The sequence below is a fragment of the Patella vulgata genome, chromosome 2, assembly GCF_932274485.2.
Source record: "Patella vulgata chromosome 2, xgPatVulg1.2, whole genome shotgun sequence".
NCBI lineage: Eukaryota > Metazoa > Mollusca > Gastropoda > Patellidae > Patella > Patella vulgata.
Window position 1 is genome coordinate 40,476,399 of NC_065880.2, and position 22,444 is coordinate 40,498,842.

At 35.6% G+C, this 22,444-nt stretch overlaps 1 protein-coding gene across 3 annotated transcripts; it reads right to left on the minus strand.

Annotated features, from left to right (window-relative positions):
• Positions 1–1,037: 1,037 nt before the first annotated feature.
• On the minus strand, positions 1,038–20,219 carry LOC126809789 (sodium-dependent multivitamin transporter). Of its 3 annotated transcripts, none has more exons than XM_050534566.2 (17): positions 20,067–20,219; positions 13,881–14,038; positions 13,054–13,300; positions 12,806–12,871; positions 12,351–12,402; positions 12,110–12,177; positions 10,871–11,025; positions 9,882–10,022; positions 9,178–9,310; positions 8,905–8,993; positions 6,435–6,553; positions 5,445–5,512; positions 5,241–5,327; positions 3,983–4,203; positions 2,666–2,766; positions 2,017–2,135; positions 1,038–1,443 (listed from the first exon to the last, which is right to left on the minus strand). In XM_050534566.2, exons 2-17 carry the CDS (start codon positions 13,994–13,996, stop codon positions 1,297–1,299), a joined length of 1,929 nt encoding a protein of 642 aa, XP_050390523.1. In that variant the 5' UTR covers positions 13,997–14,038; positions 20,067–20,219; the 3' UTR covers positions 1,038–1,296. The 3 variants fall into 3 exon arrangements, with proteins under 3 accessions (XP_050390523.1, XP_050390524.1, XP_050390522.1); XM_050534567.2 differs by lacking the exon at positions 20,067–20,219 and adding an exon at positions 14,881–15,137; XM_050534565.2 differs by lacking the exon at positions 20,067–20,219 and adding an exon at positions 14,129–14,272.
• Positions 20,220–22,444: the final 2,225 nt, after the last annotated feature.

Sequence of the window (22,444 nt, forward strand, 5' to 3'; positions counted from 1 at the left end):
TTCACGGTGTTGACCAGTTATAGGTTAATAAGAGTAGGAAGTTAAAACGTTATGTATTATATCGAGTATTTTGATTAGTCTGCTAGCGAACTTGGTAGACCAGTGAATACAGTCAACCATAATTGTTATCTAATGTAATTGTTACTGAGATGACAAAGGTAGTTACCATATTGCTGTTAGAATATGTCATAATAATATGTGTACCAGTAGCCGGAGCAGAAAAGTAGGACGTTAAATCCCACGAGAGTGGCCTACTATATATATGAACCAGGAACCGAACTACAAGTTTCATTGTCACCCCGAGAAGAACAAGAACATGATTAGTAAGTGTAGGGAACCAGTTCCTTGTTAAAAATATTTTTGACATCATATATTCCAATGCGATGTTCAAACAGAAAAAAACAACCGTCTACAGGAAGGTAGAAAGGCAAAATCCAGTTGAAATATAGTAATGCTAGTGAAAAGACAAAATGAAAATACAGGCCCACATTGGCATATCGCTCATTTCTGTGCCACTACCATTGTTCGACGAATTATGCATTCAAAAGAATATACACATAAAAAAAATAATAATTTTTTATTACACATATAAAACAAACAAGAACAACGAAACTTTTAGAAACTTCCTGTCACCACTCAGTTCTCATGCGGAAGTACAAAATATAACCGATTCTTTAATAAGATTGCTAAAAGTTTACGTGGTAGTCCGAACCTTTACAAGAATGCTCATTATTTATCCCATGCAAACTAAAATGGGATCACAGTCTGATTGACTCATCCTAAGCATTAAGCCCCAAAAAACCGTGATTATATTATTATTGTCATGGATATTCAACATTTTTGCAATTTACATTCAATAATTTTTTTAATTGTGCACAATGAAAACTAATTATTGGTATATAGTAAGTTAATGAGACAGTATATAACTATAGTGCTTTTGGGTCTTCGCCATTCGGTAAAAGTACGTGTATAATTTTCGATTTGGTGGGTCATAGGTGGCGCTGAAAAGACTGTGTTCTAAATTTGAGACATATCGGTCAACCCAGCACTGACGTTTTTATTACCAATTGCTATAATGACTTTCTATGTTTAACGAAGGTTTGTGCAAAATGTTTTAAACTAAGTAATCAAGTACTCCAATTTTCGATAACCAGGTTAATATTGGGTTATTTTTGGTATGAAATTGTTAGAAAATTATTAATTTTATATATTTATATAAAGTATAATAGTTGTAATTGATACCTAACGGAGGCAAAAGTTTAAAACTAATATATACGGATGCATAACAGAGAGTCACTAAAGTCTTGTAGATTCCACATCTGTTTTTAAACCGTGGGTGTTACCATTTTCGAGGTTATCACAAGTTAACGCTGTCATAGTCTGTTTTTCAGAAGCTTGAATATCAACACCTTTAGTACCATTCTGGCTATCTTTTTCATATTTCTGAAAATCAAAATTATTCACCTAATGAATGGGCTAATATCACAGGAAGGATACTTTTTAAAAACAAAATTAACGAGATAGTCTTTCATAAGATAGTTCATTGATTTTGTGTTTGACAGAGACGACTTAAAGAAGCATTATAGAAGCATTATGTAAGAGCTAAACCTACATATTGCATGTCTTTATTTTGACTTTAAATAAACTATTATTTAGGCATTTATTAACTTGACGAGCTCATAATGGCAGAGATTTAAATGAATTAAGACTAAGTCTCGATTGTCCAGTACCGTTGCTACGATAATAAATAATCTTCGCTACATCTTCCAACAGTACCAACATCCATAACTTTGCTCAGAATCAAGTAATTTGAATGAAATTTTCAGTATTTTCATTTTTCATGATCTATTTTTGAACTATTATAGCAAGATATCTAAATCTTACATAATGCATAATAATATAGTAGGTGCAAGTTGGTCCAAAGGGTAACCAGATACACAAATCCATTAAACATTACAAAACAATATTAACAGTTAGAAATATTTGTAGACAGTTTTCTTCCCAAGATCCGTATACCTGTTTTGTTGGTACCCCGCACCGCAGTTTTCTTAAAACAGTTTCTGGTAGGCATGGTAGTAATCGATCAAATATTGAAAATATTAGCCTCGGCTCAAGGTCTTCGGGCTTTGTTCGACCTGAAAAACATTAATTTTCTTTGCATAAATCAATAATTTCTGGTTTCCATGAAGCTTGTTATGCCAGAGCATGATCAATTTAAGCGGACTTCTCAGCTAGTGTAAAAGCATGTAACGGTGTATTTACCAACTAGAATCTTTAATATAAATCAATAATTTCTGGTTTCCATGAAGCTTGTTATGCCAGAGCATGATCAATTTAAGCGGACTTCTCAGCTAGTGTAAAAGCATGTAACGGTGTATTTACCAACTAGAATCTTTAATATAAATTTTTATGGTCGTCACCATGATCTTGACGATAAGTACATTTAGGCATGTCTGTTGTTATTTCAGATCTTATTTGTCAATCCAAATATTTCAATTTTATCTTAATTTGTACATAAATGATTCACATGTTGTAGCTCTATTCTGTAAAATGAATCCACTGTATTTATAGTTTGTCTATATTATGGTTAGAATAGTTTAAGCACGCCTTTCATTAACGTCTAAACAGATTTGATGTACATCGAAACATTCGTATATATACGTACCCGTTATAAAACTAACAATAAGTCCTACAACCACGTTTATTAATATAGCTGTTGCTGTATACCATAAATACGATAATTTATACATATCATAGAATGGATCACTGTAATGTATAAACATACAGCATATATCATAGAGTGGATCACTGTATAAAACTGGAGTATATATCATAGAGTGGATCACTGTATAAAACTGGAGTATATATCATAGAATGGATCACTATATATAGGACAGAGTATATATCATTGAATGGTATACTGTGTAAAACATAGAGTATACTATAATAAATAAAACTTAGAGTATATATCACCATAAAATGGATCGCTGCAAAACATAAAACTTAGGGTATGTATCATAAAATAGATCACTGCAAAAAACATAAAGTATAGCATGAATCGCAGCAATATATAAAACTTGGAATTTGTATGATAGAATAGATCACTGCAATATATAAAACATATAGTATACAGCATAGAATGAATCACTGTATAAAACTTAGATCATAATACATCATAATAGATTGCTGTAATATAAAACCCAAAATAATAGGTAATGTCCTATGGCGTTTGTCCGGGGTGAGTTGGATCTTCTGAATGCAAACTGATCCATTTGTTTACCTACCTATTACAATGTGGCCATAGCAAATTGTTGGGATGTTTTCAAGCACAGGGTCCAACCGGGCTAAAGAATACAGGCATGCTATGCAGTGTGGTATGCGTGCTTGTGTCCGAACAGCGGGGTTTCCGCCAACTGTCAAGTGTTATTTTACGTGTACTCCAAAGTGTAAAGGGATGGACGCCGTTTTTGTGCCATCCGAACGACTAGACGCCTTTTCCTTTGCAGGCCGACCCGCCCTTCGGTGCGCTGACATAGAAACCAGGATGACAAGTGGGTCACTTATTATGGTAAAAGCTTAAGGGGGTGACAATGAGCAAGAATAATGTCCCGTCGTCTACAAATTGGTAGTCTTTTTAAACAAAATCCATTGGTATTCAGAGGGGAAAACACCGTTTCCCGGCCAACTTAAGTTTGACTGTCTTGCTCACGCAGGCTAACTATAGCAATGTTACTCTCACTGTCTCACATCCAGGAATTTGGTTGACATAAGTGAATCCCTATTCCTTTCCTGAGAAATTGTCCCCTTGGATCCGCCATCATCCATTCAAAGATGGTGCCACTCTCAAGTTAAGACAGAAGACAAAAATATAGAAGGCCCTAACCATCACCAATCAAATTTAAAATCAATTAATACATAGGCCTACCGTGTCAAAGTGACGAACATTCCAAAAGCAAGGCAGTATGAACAGCAAACAACTTACCTTGATTCTACTGTTGCTGGGGGTATCGGTGTTGTTGTGCTGTTCAATAACATTGTTGATGATTCCATAGCAACCGTTGTCATAGTTGTTGTTGTTGTTAGATTCCAATTACACCCAGAGGTATCGAATGTAGCAGTAGGTGTTCTTATTTTGTTTGCAAAAGCACCAAAACCAATCCATGACATCATAAACAATGATGTCAAGGAACCAGCAATGGCCCCCTATTTTTTTAAAAATAAAAACACTGTGTCAATTCAAGTCCCGGGTTAAGGTTGTAGTTTAGTGGTGTATAACGGGTGTTAATTTGTATACCCTAACCTGAGCTTCAACACTAGTGTTACACCGACAAAATGAAACATATTGTTGTTACACATGTGCTATTTTTTTAAAATCCCCACTTTCGAGATTTGCATCGTCAATTTGTTGAGAAAACTTTATGAATCAGCAAATTTATGTGAAAAATCATAAGTACTCGTAGCAATCCCAGGTTCATCATCTGGATGACTGTAATAATTCCCAAAAGAAATGTATTTTTAACCCCTAGGGGCTAGTGTTAGAGTTACCCGTTACAAGATAATAGCTTTAATCAAGTTATTATTATCAATCAAGTTTTTTATGTAAATAGAAACAATATCCCACATAGCTCCATATCTGATATTGTTTTTTCATGTAAATCTTTTTTCTTAAATTTTGAAATTAGTATTGAAAATATAGGCAAAATGAAGAGCTCAAATAAGTTAGCGTTTGGGTAAACACAGATTAGACACTAGTTTGACGTGACCCATTTTTGTCCATTTCTAGGTGCCAAAGAAAAGCGATTTAGCTCCTTTAACTCTGGTTGATTTCAAATACAGAGGGGGTCTGTGGTTAAGTAGCACAGCGTTACACCAGTGCTACACTGATCTAACTGGTGTTAACCAATACACCACCTTAACCCTGGAAATCAGTTGGCCCAATGTCTTAGAAAAAAGAAAACGCGCTAGCTAACAGCTTTTATATTGAAGAACGTGCATCTAGGGAAAAGACCGACAAATTCCTTAAAACGCCGAATGCCATAGCTTTATAGTTCTTGATTTCGTTAAATTTCAAGGAGCAAAACATATAGAGTAACGCGGAAACATGCATCGGCGGTTTCTGAAAGCTTTGCATCACTGGTAACACGCCGAAAACATGCATCTAGGGACCTAGACCAACCAATTCTTCAAGAAGCCAAACTGGTAGCGAAGAAAACCATTGGCATTATAGTAAATGTACTCACCCACGTATTTGCCCAAGGAAAGAAAATGCCCAGAACAAACAAACCACTTAATGGACCATTTATAATAGAGAATAAACTGTAGCTTGCCTTGAAATAAAAGAAAGCAACAAAACTCTGTTAATAAAATGATGCGATTTGACTAGATTGTTACCTCTGAATCGGTCTGAACGCTTTTAAATGTATTATGACATGCAACAAACTCACCTGTAAAATTGCACTAACTTGAGATACGAGAAAGGCAGCACCAATACCAATTACTCCATATATAACCACTAGAAAAAAAGAATAACTTATTATCTTTTATACATGCATTTTTGCTTATGCGCTCTTCCCATTATTTGATTGGTATTTTGAGGACGGAAAGTCAGAACGATAAACTCTTACCCCGTGCGATTGGTGTGCTGCTGACAGGCGGCTTAGATTACACAAAACAAATCTACGGACAAGGCACAATACGCAGAACACAAACAAACGTACATATCAGATTAAGTGAATGGATCCGGGCGCTAACCGTAAGCGTCTACTGCGCTTGTACAATCCTGGGCCTGTGGTACTTTTCGTAGTTTCCCGAACTGTTGCGTTTTCTTTATGGACTAATAGCAACACTCAAATAAATGACTGACCACTTTGCTACTTAAAGATGCACTCACACGAAAGTATTCATAGGGCATTTATTTCCAAGAAATATATGGCACATCATTTGTTATATATGGACTGTAGACACACTCAATTTTACTAGAAATATACTGGATTCCCTGAAAACACCCATGGAGCGTACACAGTACAACAATATAAGGGTATCACTAACTGGCAACCTGTCCGCTTGTTGTCTGCTTGAGGGGTGTAAGGAGAGCTTCATATGTGTTGATCGAATGGCAAGCGGTTGTGAGAGCATTGGGAGGGTTAAGCGTGAAATTGGCAGGGGAAATCGAAGAATTTACTTAGGCATCGACATTATGGTAAATGGGCAGAGAGTAATGACAAAGACAAACTGAACCGCCCTCAGTCAAATCACGTGACAGACTAAGGATACTAAAATAGATTTTTAAGGTCCGGGGTAGTTCCTTGAGACAAAAATGTATTGCGAGTGATTTGAAGCAAACTTTGGATAGGCAAATATATTTTTAGTCCAAATATATCCTCAAATCACACATTTAATGATTTAAAAGCCATTAATAAAGTAATATAGCCTACCTAAAAATTTGGACAATAAAGTGATTTTAAAATCATTCATGCTTTTCACAAACCGAAATCTTTTTAATATATCTTCAATAGTAACTGCAGACAAGGCATTTAAACAGGATGAGAGTGTGCTGTAATTAAAACGATAGGGTAAAAACCTCTGTCTCCACCAACTAACTACCTTCAACTATAGAAAAACAATTAATAGGTTAACGAACAGCCAAACAAGACAGTGGCTGCATTGTACTTCAAATATATATAATCATATCCTTCTCGACAAACAATAAAAAGTCTATAATATTTTAATGTAGCAAGGTTGCATACCTAACACATCCTAGCTGTTCTGCGTTGTTCCAGGTTTCTGTAACACTATGAGTTTAGAACGGGCGACCAGCATTGTAAATATAAATTGATTTACATCAGGAACAATGGCGTAAGGTAGATATATAATCAGTCAGTGTCCATACGGTGCACGACTAGATTAGACCATATAGACCCACCCCTTAGGTAACCGTCTTTTGAGCTCACTAACCGACGTCGTCAAACTAAACTGTATGCAATCCGGATCTTACATACAAATCACCAAATGTTACCAAATTATCTGACTTCCATATAGACTTTGCTATATTGTAATTCAATATATCTATATAATTAGCTCGCTGTGTCACATACAGTAGCGTATACGCCAAATTCATACAGCCTATAAAATAGAGTTCCAACACGACCTTTTGCAAATTGTGTCGTTTTCATAAGGCCGCGTTTCAATGTTGAAGTATTATGTCGTTGCCCATATCCGTCTGTCCGTCCGTCAAAAGTTGTCTCGATAACGCGATAGAGACTAGAAGTATTAAGTGACTTTGTCAAAAAATTATGTGAAGCATTGTGGTCATGAGAGGGCGGCTCCCCATTGATTCCTGGGTTATCGCCACTTTTCCGAAAACCTCGTTAACGCGATAGAGGCTATAGATTTAGGGATTCTTTTTTTTAAATGTGGCGTGAAACATTAGGACCGTGAGAGAATTAACCATATTCGTTTTCAAATTTGATGGAAAGCATTGGGATTGGAGAGGATGAACCCTGTAGATTTTCAGCATTGTAAGACTTTCTGTTCCCGAGATAATATTACGTGTCGGGAAACGCTTGTAAACCCGATAGAGAATTCTTGTAGTAATATTGATGGCGGGATTTGGCTAAAGAACGCATATGTATAATAATATTAAGGCCTTGATTAATTATTCTCCATTGTCAGTATATTAGCTATGGACTAAGTTTGTTTAAAACGCAAATTAAATTGTTTATGAAATATAATTGTGAGAATAACAGGAAAAGGGGTTTAAGGTCAAGGATAGATTCTATGTCTAAAAGCACGTGTTCGGAAAGTTAACATTCTATATCTGGCATGAGTGACCAATCACATGATTGATTACATCATAATTATTAAATTAGCCAATAGAATAATTAATGACTGTGAATCTGTGAGTATATACTTAATAGAAAGTGCGTTCTAGGGTAGACACGAGGTAGATTTGAGAGAGAGTACACCATGTAGAAATTCGTTAGGAGAGACCGTTGAGGGACAACATCTGGGTTGAGGGATAGAGAGAATGACTTTATTATAATTTATGCTTGTATACTATGCATCGGAGCTTAATATAAAACTGTAATCAAGAAACTCTGGTATTGTTGATCCTGCTAAGCATAGTACTTAAGATGCAGTATATTCAATCACATTGTGAAGTCGTCATTAATGTGGAATGTCAGAATGACATTTAAAGATACGTCCTATGTTAACCAGTTAAAGAATTACAAATACAGCCAGAGACAGTACTAGAAATGGGCTTTAACGTCCACTCGACACAACTGGGTAATTTCAGGACTAACACATTCAATTTTATTTCAATAATTCGCTTAAGTGCGTAATGGTCTTTAGCAGTGGGAGGAAACCGGAGGACCCGGAGAAAACCATCGAGGTTGGACAGGCGACCTTAATTCTTGTCACGTACAACCGGGGATTCGAAACCTCAATGAATGACAGTATGATACAACGCGCACGTGTTAACCATTCGGCCATCCAACCCCCCTCTAGACGATCAAGGGCTGTTCCAAAATATGTAGTAAGAAAAGAGTGCATGGGTCATGCGCCGGATGTGGCAACCGTTTTTTTTACTTTTTGTCCGCTCTCTACGTCTAACAGACGACCTAAGGTACTCAATTCTTTCAGGCATAATTTTTTTTATTCATTCAATTTGGTCTACATCTAAATTCTTGTTCGGACAAACTGCTGTATAAAGTTATATTTTGTTTTCGAGTTTTCGAGACATAGTTGCTGTATAATATGGGTGTATTTCCACGCTTTACGTGACTATCTTTTAAAAATAAACTGCACAAAACGATTTATCCACAAATACTGTAAGCAATTTCGTCAATAATTTTATCTACATTTCTCCTACATTTTATTGTCTATCAATTAAAGAATATCTACCTTAAACTCCCACTAAAAACACAGGATACAAATATTCCTGGTATACCTGGAAACTGTCCCAATATATCCATTACAAATAATGGTAACAACTGAAATATTAAATTTAATATTTTAGATTACTTTTTGTAAAATATGTATATTGGTGTGTAAAATCTGGACTTTGTGGTGTACTTTTGAACAATGTTTCAGATATTACCGGTAAATATGGGTCTTATAAACCGATATTGGGTAACCAATAATCCATGTTATAAAGATATAAACATTGTGTACTACCTGGTCAGCTTTCGATATGATATTCATGAATTTGATTGGGTGACAATTGGCATAAAAGGCGAACATAACAATCCCAATCATAAAGCCAATTGTTAGAATAAATACTATTCCAATCAGGCTGGTCAACAGAGATCTGTAACAAAAATGAATGGTAAAAAAATCAATAGAGATTAATAAAAAGACCCTGACAGTAGACATAGGTAATAACTCTATAGTATAGCAGTTAAATTCAAAATCTTAAAATTGTTTTCGGGTAAGTTGTTGAGAGAGACATTAGATAGAGTTTCTTGAGACTATAGCTTATAACATGAACGCGATAGCATTGCCATCGTCAAATATGCATTTGCGATGTATTCTCTTATACAAACACGTAACTGGGGAAACACGATTTTTCTGAGTTTTGGTATTAAATAAATACAACGTGAAGTCCATATTGAAGTTCAACGTGAAGTCAATGATTTTGAAAGTTATAGTGCATGTTATAATGAGTATGGTCGCCTGCCTAATCACGTCGGTTTCCCCCGTGATCTGCGAATTCAATAGTTATATAACAATACCAGCCGTTTATCCGTTAATCATCCCAAACAAACGGGATAAAACTGTATGAAAAGGGTGTATAATTAGAATCACCTATAACCTATATTGATCATAAATTCAGCATTTATTAAGAAAGACTCTAGTAGAATATTGTGGTAAAAACTTACATCTTTGCTTTAGTTAAACTTGGTAATGAAATAGCTCTTTGTATTTGTGCTTGGTTTAAACCGAACAAGGACGTCCAGAAAATACCCCCGCCGAATACAACAGTCCAGAAAGAGTGGCGAACTTTTGGGTCCGGATCAAAGCTGCGTTAATAAAAAAACAAATAGCATAGTTTTATGATTTGCTAAATTTCAGAATCTTGGAGATATAATAATTTTACCATCAAATAATTATATATAACGCAGATTTTATGGAAAAAAAAGAAAGAACCATAAGAGTGTGGGCTAGTTTGCTATCTGGGGGAGTCAGCGTCTAACTGTCAGGCAGTGTCTGAACAGATGTGTCATCCCCGTGGTCCTGATAATGTTATATTAGATATAAGATCCATTTTGTACTCCCTTTCCTATTCTCCTAAAATGCTGGACCTGGTCTTTCAATGAAATCCGACACTTTTGTCAAGTCTCTTCGGAAAAAAATCTGCAAAATCACCATAGATGAAAGTGGGCGTTAGTACCAAGAAAAAGGAGTGGTCTTGTGAATATTATGACACTGTCGACAAGACGACGAAATACAAAAGTGGGCGTTAGTACCAAGAAAAAGGAGTGGTCTTGTGAATATTATGATACTGGGGCATAAACAGGTAGATCACAGGTCGACCCCGGTGTTAACCGAGAAGGTTCATAGGGATTTTCCAGTAGGACATGGCGTTGGGCCTGATATGGTAAACTCTTCTTGTTGTCGGGTTGTGAAGTCGACAAAATTAACCCGACAACGCGACAAACTAACGCGACAATCGTCGTCTTCATTCTGTCGACCTGTCGGGTCAATTCTGTCGATTTGTCGCCTTCGACTTATTCACTTGTTTGTCGCGTTGCCAGGTTGATTTTGTCAACAAAATACAATTATTTCGACTTGTTGTGCCGCGACTTGTCGCCTTCACAACCCGACAACAGCCACCATAGAATTCATCTTATATTTTGTTTGGACTTACACATCAAAAACAACCCTTCCTCTATCAGCAGCCACTTTCCAGGCTTCTTCAAAACCACCAGTTAATATAGAACCTTGTATTAATGCAGCCAATAAACCAGCAATTATTACAAAGGCCTGGAACGTATCTGTCCATACAACCGCTTTCATACCACCCTAAATTATTACAAATATGTACATGTAGTTGATATTTAGCTTTGCTTTAAAATACTATGTGATTTTTTTAACTATTTTCACTCAAAAACCAATATCAGGACCGGATTAAGTCCTTTCAGGCCCTAATAGTAGAGCGGCTGAGGCGTTTGATTTCCACAGTAAAGCTTGAAACTAGGGATTGGTAATTCAAAATCTCGACATAGTATCGGAAAAACAGTATACAATGAATATTCCAATATGGCGGCTACTGTAAATGAATTTTCAACAGTTAATGAAGTCAGTTGCAAATGGGACCAGAAATCATTCGAATTTTGATTCTGGCATTTATAGTTTTTAAGATACAAATAAATGGAAAACAAAACAGTGCCAATATGGCGGCTGTTGTAAGCGATTTTTAACAGTCGGATAAACTCGCTAGATAGAGTAAGTTTTACTTAAGAAATGGACGTTTTTATGCTAAGCCGCTCTACTATAAGCACTGAAAACATTATGGTGAGATTTTTCTTAAAATTTTATCAAATTAGATTTGGTCATTCTCAGAGCTCTAATTATACCTAAATACAATAACAATATAGATTCTTAACAATAAGTGATGGAGGGCAACACTACACGCAAACAAAATACATAACACAAAGCTGTGGACATGACACACAAACTACACCGACATTGTAAGCAATAAATAAACAAATACAAACGTATTTAAAACAATTTTTGTGAATCAGTGAACCAACATCTGTACAAGCTACTAAAACGGTAACATGTACTGCACAAAGCTGGGAACCCGAGTTCCGCGACTCGGACTGGAGTCTGGACTTGACTTTCGAATCGAATTGGACTCGTCTGTCGCGACTTAAGAGTTAAGGACTCGAGTCAGGGTGAGGGTAAATACCTCTAACTTGCCTTATTCGACAAGAAGGGGACTTAGGTTTTGTGAAATCTTTGAACTCTACACGACTTGGTACTATAAAGACTCGAAGTGCAGCGATTCGAGACTCAACTCGGACATCCAACGACTTGTTGTCACCTCTGGCTCTAAACAGAAAAAAACATAGATCGAGCCATGAATATAATGTGAATAACTCACCATGGCTGTATAAGCTGTTACTATTAACATGATACCAACAATAGATGCCCACAGATTGATTCCAGTTACTAAAACAAATACATTTACTCCACATGTTAATGGTACTACATAAAAACTATCACAAAACGCTATTAATGCTATTATAGTTTATCGCTAACGAATTCCCCAAATGAATCCAAAGTAATAACAATCATACATTCTACAAAAATGAAAAAAAAAATATAAGTTATTGGTGCATTACCTGCTGTGAGTGCTAATGCCGGTGCGTACAGTACAAAAGACACATACATCATCTAAATAAAAAAAAAGCGAAGTGATGTGAAGTGATGTAATCTCAGATTACAAATTAAAAGTATAGTCGTTTTAGCTACGTTTTGATTTCCAAAAATCTATATAAAAAAGCCCTAAGTTATTTTGACTCGCTGGCTCTGCCCCTTTTTAAAATGTGACCGTCTATATTAATCAAAACCGGATCTGCCGTTAATTTACTCAGTTTTAATATACCTGTACGTTTATATCCTCTTAATGGCGTTTTTAATAAAATAGCTGTAGGTGGGGAGGTTCTACAGGGGTCAATACTATAGCCGCCTCTGTTCATTTGAAATCTAAATAATAATTATGAATGACTCGTTCGCTTCATTCAGTAATTATAGCACTGTTTTCCCAATTCTTGTCAACTCAATTCTTACAACTTACCGTCTGAAAAATATACAGAAGGCAGCCAAGTATACGAACATGCTTGGAAAATCTCAATTCTAAATACTGAAACATAAAAGTGTATAATAGCAAAATCATCCACATTTACTTTTATAGAAAACATGGCACATTCACAACCCATCTGGATAACGGATGGATTTTTCTGTGAGTGAGTAGCAGTTTTATATAATTTCTCAGAATTGGAATGTATTTATTAGGTACAAATATTGTAAACATTATTAATTTACCTCGAAAGCACTTGTTATACCCAGTTCGTAGAAGAAAGGTATAAAAATGAATGATGCGGCAGCGATTGCTAGCACCATTGCCAAGCACAAATACCAAAACATAGTGTTATAGTTGTAGATTTCTACTGGATTTCCTAATAAGGTTAAAGCTGAGAGAAATGTTACCAGAAGTGACATAGCAACAGGGAAAACACTCATTTTGCGACCAGCCAGTAAAAAGTTAGAGCTGCTATCCTTCTTTCGATCCCTGAATATGGAAAATGAAATAAATACTATGGAATATTAAACTATGTCCAATCAACTGTGGGGGTACATCATCGTTACTTTTATTCTCGTGTGTGACTTCCAATTGTCAGTCGAGCTTTACAAAGGATCTAGCACCAAACAGCGTCTAGTCGTTCGTATTAAACGAAAAACCGAGGTCCCATTGGTGGAGGACGGTGACCTAGCAAGGAACAGTGTCTAGTTGTTGTGGTGGCACGAGGTCCCGTGTGCAAACTGGCGTGTACGTAAAGGAAAACAGTTGCCACTGTCCGGGCAAAATATCCCCGATAGCGCAATACATAGCATAACATACCCGTGTTCATTTTCCTTGTTGGTGCAAACATGTAGGACGTTAAATCCCATTTCATTTCAAAATAAATGCATACGCAACTTAGATTTACTTTATCGAACATTGTGGATACATCTGATTCTCAGCTACGATTCTTCCAATAACCATTTTGAATTAGTCCATTAGTGGTTACAATTTCATATTCTTTACATAATAACAAACAAGTGAAACGGTCATGAAGTGCAGTATTTTATGATTTGTAATTATACTTTACTTGACTGCGAAGAAGAATCCAATTGCTGCTGAGATGATTAGTATAATTGAAAACAGGACATAATCCACCACACCAAAGGTTTTCCTTTTACCAGTAATTATACTGTAATCATCCATCTTAAGTTTTCTTCTTGTTAGAAACCAAAGATATCTTTTATGCTGAAATAGAATAGTTTAAAACTAAAAATTATGACTAGTCCGAATGTTGACTGCAGGGAGAGAAACGAAAATTAAGCGAAACAAGCGCACCAGTTTCCACCCGTCTTCTGTGGCATTCGTTGGCAATTTTAGTGGAACCGAAATAATGGGTCGTTTCATACATTTGCTCTGTGCTTATTGTAATTATAATGTTGTTTGGTCTATTATAGCTACGTTATTGTATTGAGTACTGTTTTGTTATATAACCGTACAGCATAATATATGTTGACAGTTCTTTTATTGTTTTGTTTACAGCACGCCGCTCTTTACATACCAATCACATAACGGCGTTCTTAACATTATCTATTGTCAGTTTACTACAATAGATTGTTCCTTTAATTTTTTTTGGTCACAAGTCTACATTATCGGTCTATTCAACAAATTCAAAACACCGAGAAAAATATCTAATTTTTAAATTATTTTATAATTTGGATAATGGGACTGACACTGTGGGTAAATGTGGTTTCTCCGTGGCATCTCAAACAAAATCAAAAGATTTATCAATATATTCCTTTATACCTATGCATGGTAACCCACAGCCGCCAGTTACATTTAAAATCTCTTTCAAAAATAACATCAAACCGAGGATAACGTCTATTACATGCATGTTCGTACGCAAGATTATTAAATTTGGGATCAAATAACGCGTCTGAAACTACTATCAATAGTTATTGCATAGAAGGCAACAAACACGCTGCCAAGAAAAGTTCACGACCCAATAGTTTTCACCGATTAGACAATCGTGTCGACGATGTTTATTAAAAAATATTAATGTACTGAACAAAAATGATCTAGAAAACAACCTAATCTTTTGTCTCAATATACAGTAACACATCGCGCATGACCATCCAGGCTGGTTCCCCTTTCCATTGGGGCAAGGACGGAAGGGTCTGACAAGGAAAGGCTTCTGTCCGTTTGTTCAAGTAGGACGATAAACAAAATTGCCGTTAAAGATCCCCTAACAAATAGTTGAAACAGGATCAGGCCGTAACGCCGCTGTCCGCGTCCAATTCGCCTTGCAGCACACTACATCAATACATGGCGTATGCCCGTAGGACGCTGAGCCCAAATAAAGTATATATTCCGGTTGAAAACACTTCTATCTTTGACCTATACACACATATATACATGTACTTTTATCAAAGTCGTAATACATTTATATACTTGTAGTCATGGATGTCTTTATTATGATAGTGTTAACGTGACCTGTTATAACGGAGCAAGTAAAAGATATGTTATTTAAAGAGTAAGTCGTGAGAATAATTATCTTGTCTGCAATATCACATTTTGTTGAAGCGGGCTGAAAGTTCTCCATCAAGTCGGGTCAAGAAGAATTATGAATTAATTATTAATTAATCGTCCACTGGCCACTTTCTTCGGCTGGTATCGAAGCTATTTTAATTCGAATGGCTCGGTGAATAAGACGTTGGCTTTGATCGCTAACCTGGAGGTTCCTCTTTGTCGGTGGTGCAGGACAGAGGGCCTGACAAGGGAGAAAATATGATCGCTCGGAAGGTACGAACCGAGGTCCCGTTTTCACATTGGCGTCCACTTAAAAGATCCCCTGGCAGTTGGATTTCGATATAAGAGTTGGCCCCATAGGAAACTGTATGCCGTATGCCCGTCTTCATTAGCTCAGACGGGATACAGCAGTAGGACTTAAACCCCATTTCATTTCATTTTATTCGAAACTTTGCAGATTTAAACGATCGCAGGCACGGTGAGTTTATGGAAGTTTATGAAAGCAAAAGAAAAGCATATTACTAGTATCCTATTCTTGTTGCAGGGGAGGAGTGACCCATGATTTTGCACGAGGAACAAGATCCCGCCCAGGGTGGCAGTCCCTCCCAGTGCCACCGGGTAATATCGGGCTGTGTGGAACATGATAAAGTCGATTTGTAGCATATCTGACCCACGGTATGTTTGACACTGGTTGAGCGTTATGATTATGATTATGATGTTGAAAACCGCATTGAAACCGCATGATTTTTTGCCATTTGCGAGGGGTTATAACTTTGTAGAGGTTTTGGATGAGCTACACACACTACGACTTTATACATAATAAGCTATTTAGCCTCATTATTATGTTATTTTGAGAGAGGCGCCTGTGCTTATTAAAAAAATGTCTGTATATAGAATCGAGAAAATCTGAGCGTGTTACACTTAAAGGTGTAGTGTGTATGATTTAGATAAAAAAAACTGGTCGTTTTAGCAGTTCAAAATAGATAATGTAAAATGAATATATTATTATTGAAATATTCTGTCAAATTACTCGTTTCTGTGCGAAGCTGTCAGAGTTTAAAGTGTTCACAATAAAAGTCTCAATTGTCAAGTACCATTGTTACGATAATAAACAAAATCGTAACAATTGAATAAACTACATTATACAATATAAAGTTACAAGTTTACTTTGTACTGATTGCACATAATTTATATGACGTGCATAAATGAATAAACTACAACATAAAGTTGTAAGTTTACATTATAGTCTTTTGATTGCACATAATTTAGATGGCCTGTATAAATGAATAAACCACATTATACAAAATAAAGTTACAATTTAATTTGTACTGATGACGTGTATAATTGAAAAAACACATTATACAAAATAAACTTACAAGTTGCTCTGTGCTGATTGCACATAATTTAGATGACGTGCATGAATGAATTAACCATATTATACAAAATAAAGTAGGTTTGCATTGTACTGATTGCACATAATTTAGATGCGTGCATAAATGAATACACCACATTATATAACGAAGTTTATACATGTGAATTACACGCATCAACATTTGTGTCCCCTGTATATTTACAAAGGTGTTTAAATTTGAATATTAAATTTGTCATACTAGGCGAATGTCTTATACTGGGTCGGGCTAAAGGCGCTTTATTTATTGTAACAATATAGTCGTTACGACATTGTTTTTAAATTTATAGACATATTCACATATATATTATATATAGTGTGTACTAAATCAACTTAGTCTGTAATTGACAGTTGACACATAAAAGGAGCTATTTAGCCAAAACATGTGTCAATAAAATACCACCAGATATCACGTGCATGGAATTATTCTAATTGCATCATTTGGCTTAAAGTAACCAATCATATCGTTAATTGCACATGTTCAGGGCCATGAACAGACTTTCTGTGCGTGATATGCGGGAGTTTTATAAAAGAAATCATAGTAAAGTTTTAAGTTAGACTTCCATTAGATTCCAGAGAGGTTCCATCTGAGTTCCTAGGGTAAGGTTTTCGTCGTTTACTCGCGTCACTCGAGTCGACTCCATTGCCGAGTTTACCCGGGTGAAACATCCCGAACGGTCCGAGTAGTCACATGACATCAAAACAGCTACGACGTCAGTATGTAATCGAGAGACAGGCTTTTTTGCGTAAAGGACGCAATTTTGTCACGTGACAAACCCTTTTACTCTCCGCTCAACGGGGAGTAAACGGGTTAGTCACGTGATGCGACTCGAGTCAGTCATGTGACCAACTCGATTCAAAAGGCGAACGGTCTGGTGTCGACTCGAGTGACTCGGGTGAACAACGAAAACCTTACCTAGACAGCCGCGAGGCTGGCTAGGGTGGAGAAATTATTTTAGCTAGTATTGTAATCTGTGCTTGTATACATGTATTCGGCTATGCTATATAAAATGTAGAAGCGAACTGTTGCATTGTTATTCCTGGTAAGACAAACGTCTTAAGAAACTGTAAGAAGTAAATACACAACGTGAAGCAGAAGTAAAGACAGCTAGAGACACATTCTAGACGATCGCAAGGCTACAGAAATATGTAGTAAGAAAAGATGCATGGTTCGTTTGTAGGATGTGGCGACCGGTTTGACAACGTCCGCTCTCCACGTCAGACAAAAGACCTATGGTGCTACATTATTACATACCATACCAGGGCGGATCCAGCTACATAAAAAAAAATGTAAAACAACACTTTTATGGGAAAAGTGTCACGGTCGTGTGCTTTACCATCAGATGGTGGGATGAAATGGGCATTCAAAGTGCGAGAGAATAATATAGACATATATAATGTCACAATTAATGCTTTGAATGCTATGAATCGTATATAAACTTCAACCCTATACATGCCATGTGCATGATCAAATACTGCCTTATAAAATATGCCTTATCCTTTCCAACTCTAGGCTGGAAAGAACAAAATCTTTTATTCACACACTTTTATTTGGTGTTGGCCTATTTTCATAATTTGATTATTCTATATTAAACAGAGCTATTTTAAAAGGTTGTGAAAACGTTATATTGCTTAAGGCGCATGTCGGGTAAAATAACTACTTCTTCAATAGCTTTCTACTATTCTAGGGACTTGTCATCGTATTAAAAAAAACTTGGTTGCATTTGGTTGCCTTTATATCTGATTTATTAAACATATATTATGCAAGAGCTAAATCTGCCTATTGCAGGTCTTGCTTTCGGCCTGAAATGTTATCTAAATTATTAATTACACATTAATTAACTTATCCAGATCATAATCAACTTTCGGTGCAATTGGATTTTCATTGGATTTAATCCGATCTGCTGTTTAAAGCCCTTTGATTAACCAATTTGACTGAAATTTTCAACATATTCCCTTTACATTATCTAGTTGGGTTTTTTTTTACTATTATAGTGAGAACTGCCAGCTCTTTATCTAATCTTCCATAATGTATCTAACTAATTGACAATATTGTCTAAATTTAAATTTTAACACGAACTGCTTCCAATACCCCAGCTTGTGTGTAGTAATCAACTTATAAATTATCAAAATCTTTACTTTCATGTAATACAGTCATACTTAACTGCAAACTGTTTTGAGTGTAACACTCATCAGTTGACACCACTAAGATGAGTAATGAGTGTAAATTTACTTAGTATTTTCAACTCTGTAGCTGTAATATTAAGTATGTGTCCATATTGGTCTCGCAGTGAATCATTCCTAATTGTTGCAGTCAGTAGGACTAATTATGAAATATACTCTTCAAAAAAAGTAGGGGATATTGAAATGCAAATACCTATGCAGGTTGCGATATGATAAATAGTCATGGACATTTGACATGCTTTGAGAGTATGTTCACAGATGAAGAACTTATCACCCCGACAGAACAACTGAGCTGCGCATGCGACAAGAAATAGCGCCATACACGTGGGAGGGGTTCATTGTAAAATTTGACAGTTCAAGGAAGACTTGATGAAAACTGCCGCGTGCTGGTTTATCTATCCATGTTTGCTTTCCTATCGCTTCTTGCATAAGATTTACTGTTTAGCCTATCCTTGCTTTAGTGTGTTACGTTTAATTTGATCGGGAGACGTGTTCGTCGACGTCAACGTCAACCGACAACACTTCAAGAATTGGCCGTGGCACTGCAAGAGGAGTGGGTCAGATTGCCTCAAATCGTGATTGGACGGTTGATTAGGAGCATGCCACGACGAATTGCCGAATGTCTGAGGATTGGTGGAGAAATTACTCATTATTAAGACAAAAATCAACACCGTCCATTTTCACTTTTGACGGTGCATTTCTTTGCGAGTGAAATGGGGCCGTCAGATAAGTCGCCCATATTAACTGTTTATGTTCATGTGTAGGCAACTGGCCTGTTATTAACACACACTGGTTACCTCTAATAAAAACAGCAGTGTATTTCCGCAGTTTTGTATGGTTTCTTAATATCCCTACTTTTTTTAAAGAGTATATTTTATAACTAAACCAGTTTTTGATAATAGCTTGTCTGTATGACAACTCCCATAATGCCATTAAAACGTAAAATTGCTGTTGTGTGAGCGAGTTCCCGAATTTACATATACCAATAATATGGAGGAGACTGGTTTATGTTGAGATCTACGATTGCACGAGATACTCCTGGTCAATATTATACATTAGCTTCTCTTCCACCCCACATTCCTATCAGCTTAAAACACCTAGATTATCTTAAAACAAGAATTCGTATAAATATAAACGTTACAAAGTTTGACTTACCGTATCAACGGACTGCTTAATGTATATACGGTAGAGGGGTTTTCACGGTCGAAAGGATACCAAATATGAAAATGTATTCAATAACACTGTGTATATACCTTGTATATTATAGATAGTTCAGGACGATTTTGCTCTTGACCTACGAGTCAGTAGTAGGTAAAAGTAAATATGTGCACTGTCACAGTTATACTGGCACATAAAGCCTAACGTTAAGTTTCCAGTAGCTACACAGTTATATATTTTCCTATTACATGTATTCATAATGCTTTACTATGAGATCTGTAAATTTGTGGAAATATTACCTATTTGTGGAAATATTACCTATAATAAAGGACACCCTAAAAATGACCAAAGACAATAGAAGTGCAGAAATGAAATTATAAGAAGACTACACTGTAAATCCAACGGACGCCTAACGCGTCTAAGTGTGGTGGTCTTATTAGACCATTTTGCGTTGAAATGTGAACACGTTAATATTCTAAATTCTTGTCTTCGGCAAGTGAAGTGGGGAGCGGCATTGGCGCGTCTCTTCATTGACATATTTTTATGAAACATTTTGATATTTATTGGTTTAGATATTTTTATTTTAACACGGAGAAATTCATAAGTACAATACAATGTTTTACTATATACATTAATTTTAAAGGGATTTCAGACATCGGAGTATCTCGCACAAAATAGTTTTTTAATATTATAGTCGTATAATATCCTTATTCATATTTAATTGTACACTTTCAAAGGGAAAACAATATGTAAAAAAAAATTACATAATATTTACAAGATTTCAATAGGTATATACAGTTAAATCTACAACATTCTCAAGAAAGGCATTCTCATATTAGGGTCATGGTTTGAGTCTAACAATGTCTTATTCTATCACCTGCTAATACATTATTTACACTACTACGTTCAATGTCGCATTTATTAATAGTATTCGGGGGGTTGGGTGGCCGAATGGTTAGCACGTGCGCGTTGTATCATAAGGTCTGTCATTGAGTCAACTGGCGTGGTTTCGATTCCCCGGTTGTACGTGATAAGGAGTAGGGTTGCCTGTCCAACCTCGTGGGTTTTCTCCGGGTCCTCCGGTTTTCTCCCACTACTACAGAGTCCTATGCGCAAGCGAATTATTGAAATAAAATTGAACCATACGTTAGTCCCGAAATGACCTGGTTTGTGTCGAGTGGACGTTAAACCCCATTTCTCTCTCTGTCTATTAATAGTATTAAACTTATCATTTACATTCATGTCGTTTATATTATTTTTTAACATCAAATATGTAACATGCATTATTAATATTATTATAAATAATGGATTTGCTTCCATCTAGAGAATGTAGACAACAGAGCTGCGCCTGCATTTCACCGGTCGCATTTTTTTTTTCTATGTAAAAGAGATGTTACAGTGGATATTTTAGATCCATTATGCAGCCTTTAAACTTTGCCATTCATGAAATGTCATTTTATTTTAAAATTGCCCTTTTTGAGAGAAAATATTGATTATATATATATATATATATATATATATATATATATATATATATATATGTAATGATATATTAATATATGCATTAATATATTTTCATTATATATTTTTGAACTATTATAGTAATTATAAATTATGAAGGGACATTATATAGATGGAAAAACAGTACCAAACATGTATAACACTGTCGCTCAGTAATAAACAGTATTTCATAGAATTGTTGTATGTGTTAATGCAATTAAGTGCAATTGGCACAATTTAAATCTGATATAGTTCTAGGCCCTCACGGCGGAGCTTAATTGATTATGACTTTATGTTCTTGAAGCATTATTCGCTCATTATATATTGGTTAAATTAGTTTCATTCATAAACTTACGCTTCTGGTTAGGTGGGTTCGACTTCTAATTCGAATGGAGGCAAGCATGAGAATAGGCATTTTCTATAGGAACCAATCTATAGGACACTGCTTTGTGTGTGGTCTTATATCATGTAGGCGAATGTAAATCCAGTTTCTCTCCCAATAAATTGTACATTTCCGAAAAGTAGGAAGTTAAAACGTTACATAATAACAGATTAATAAAAGTAGGAAGTTAAAACGGTATATGTTAACAGATTAATAAAAGTAGGAAGATAAAACGGTATACATTAACAGATTAATAAAAGTAGGAAGTTAAACGGTATACATTAACAGATTAATAAAAGTAGGAAGTTAAACGGTATACATTAACAGATTAATAAAAGTAGGAAGTTAAAACGTTATACATTATACATCGAGTATTTGGATTAGTATATTTTGTTTCAAATTTGTTTTGAAGAATCGAGGTATATAACAAAAGATATATAATTTTTTTTTTTTTTTTGTAAAACAACACTTTTATGACAAAAGTGTCACGATC

Excerpts from the sequence above, each read along its gene's own strand:
- LOC126809789 (XM_050534565.2), bottom strand. The coding sequence starts at position 14,197 with ATGAAACGACCCATTATTTCGGTTCCACTAAAATTGCCAACGAATGCC. Across the intron at positions 9,311-9,881 it reads AGTTTAACTAAAGCAAAGAT|ATCTCTGTTGACCAGCCTGA; the intron begins GTAAGTTTTTAC and ends TTTTTGTTACAG. Across the intron at positions 2,767-3,982 it reads CCAGCAACAGTAGAATCAAG|TGATCCATTCTATGATATGT; the intron begins GTAAGTTGTTTG and ends TATACATTACAG.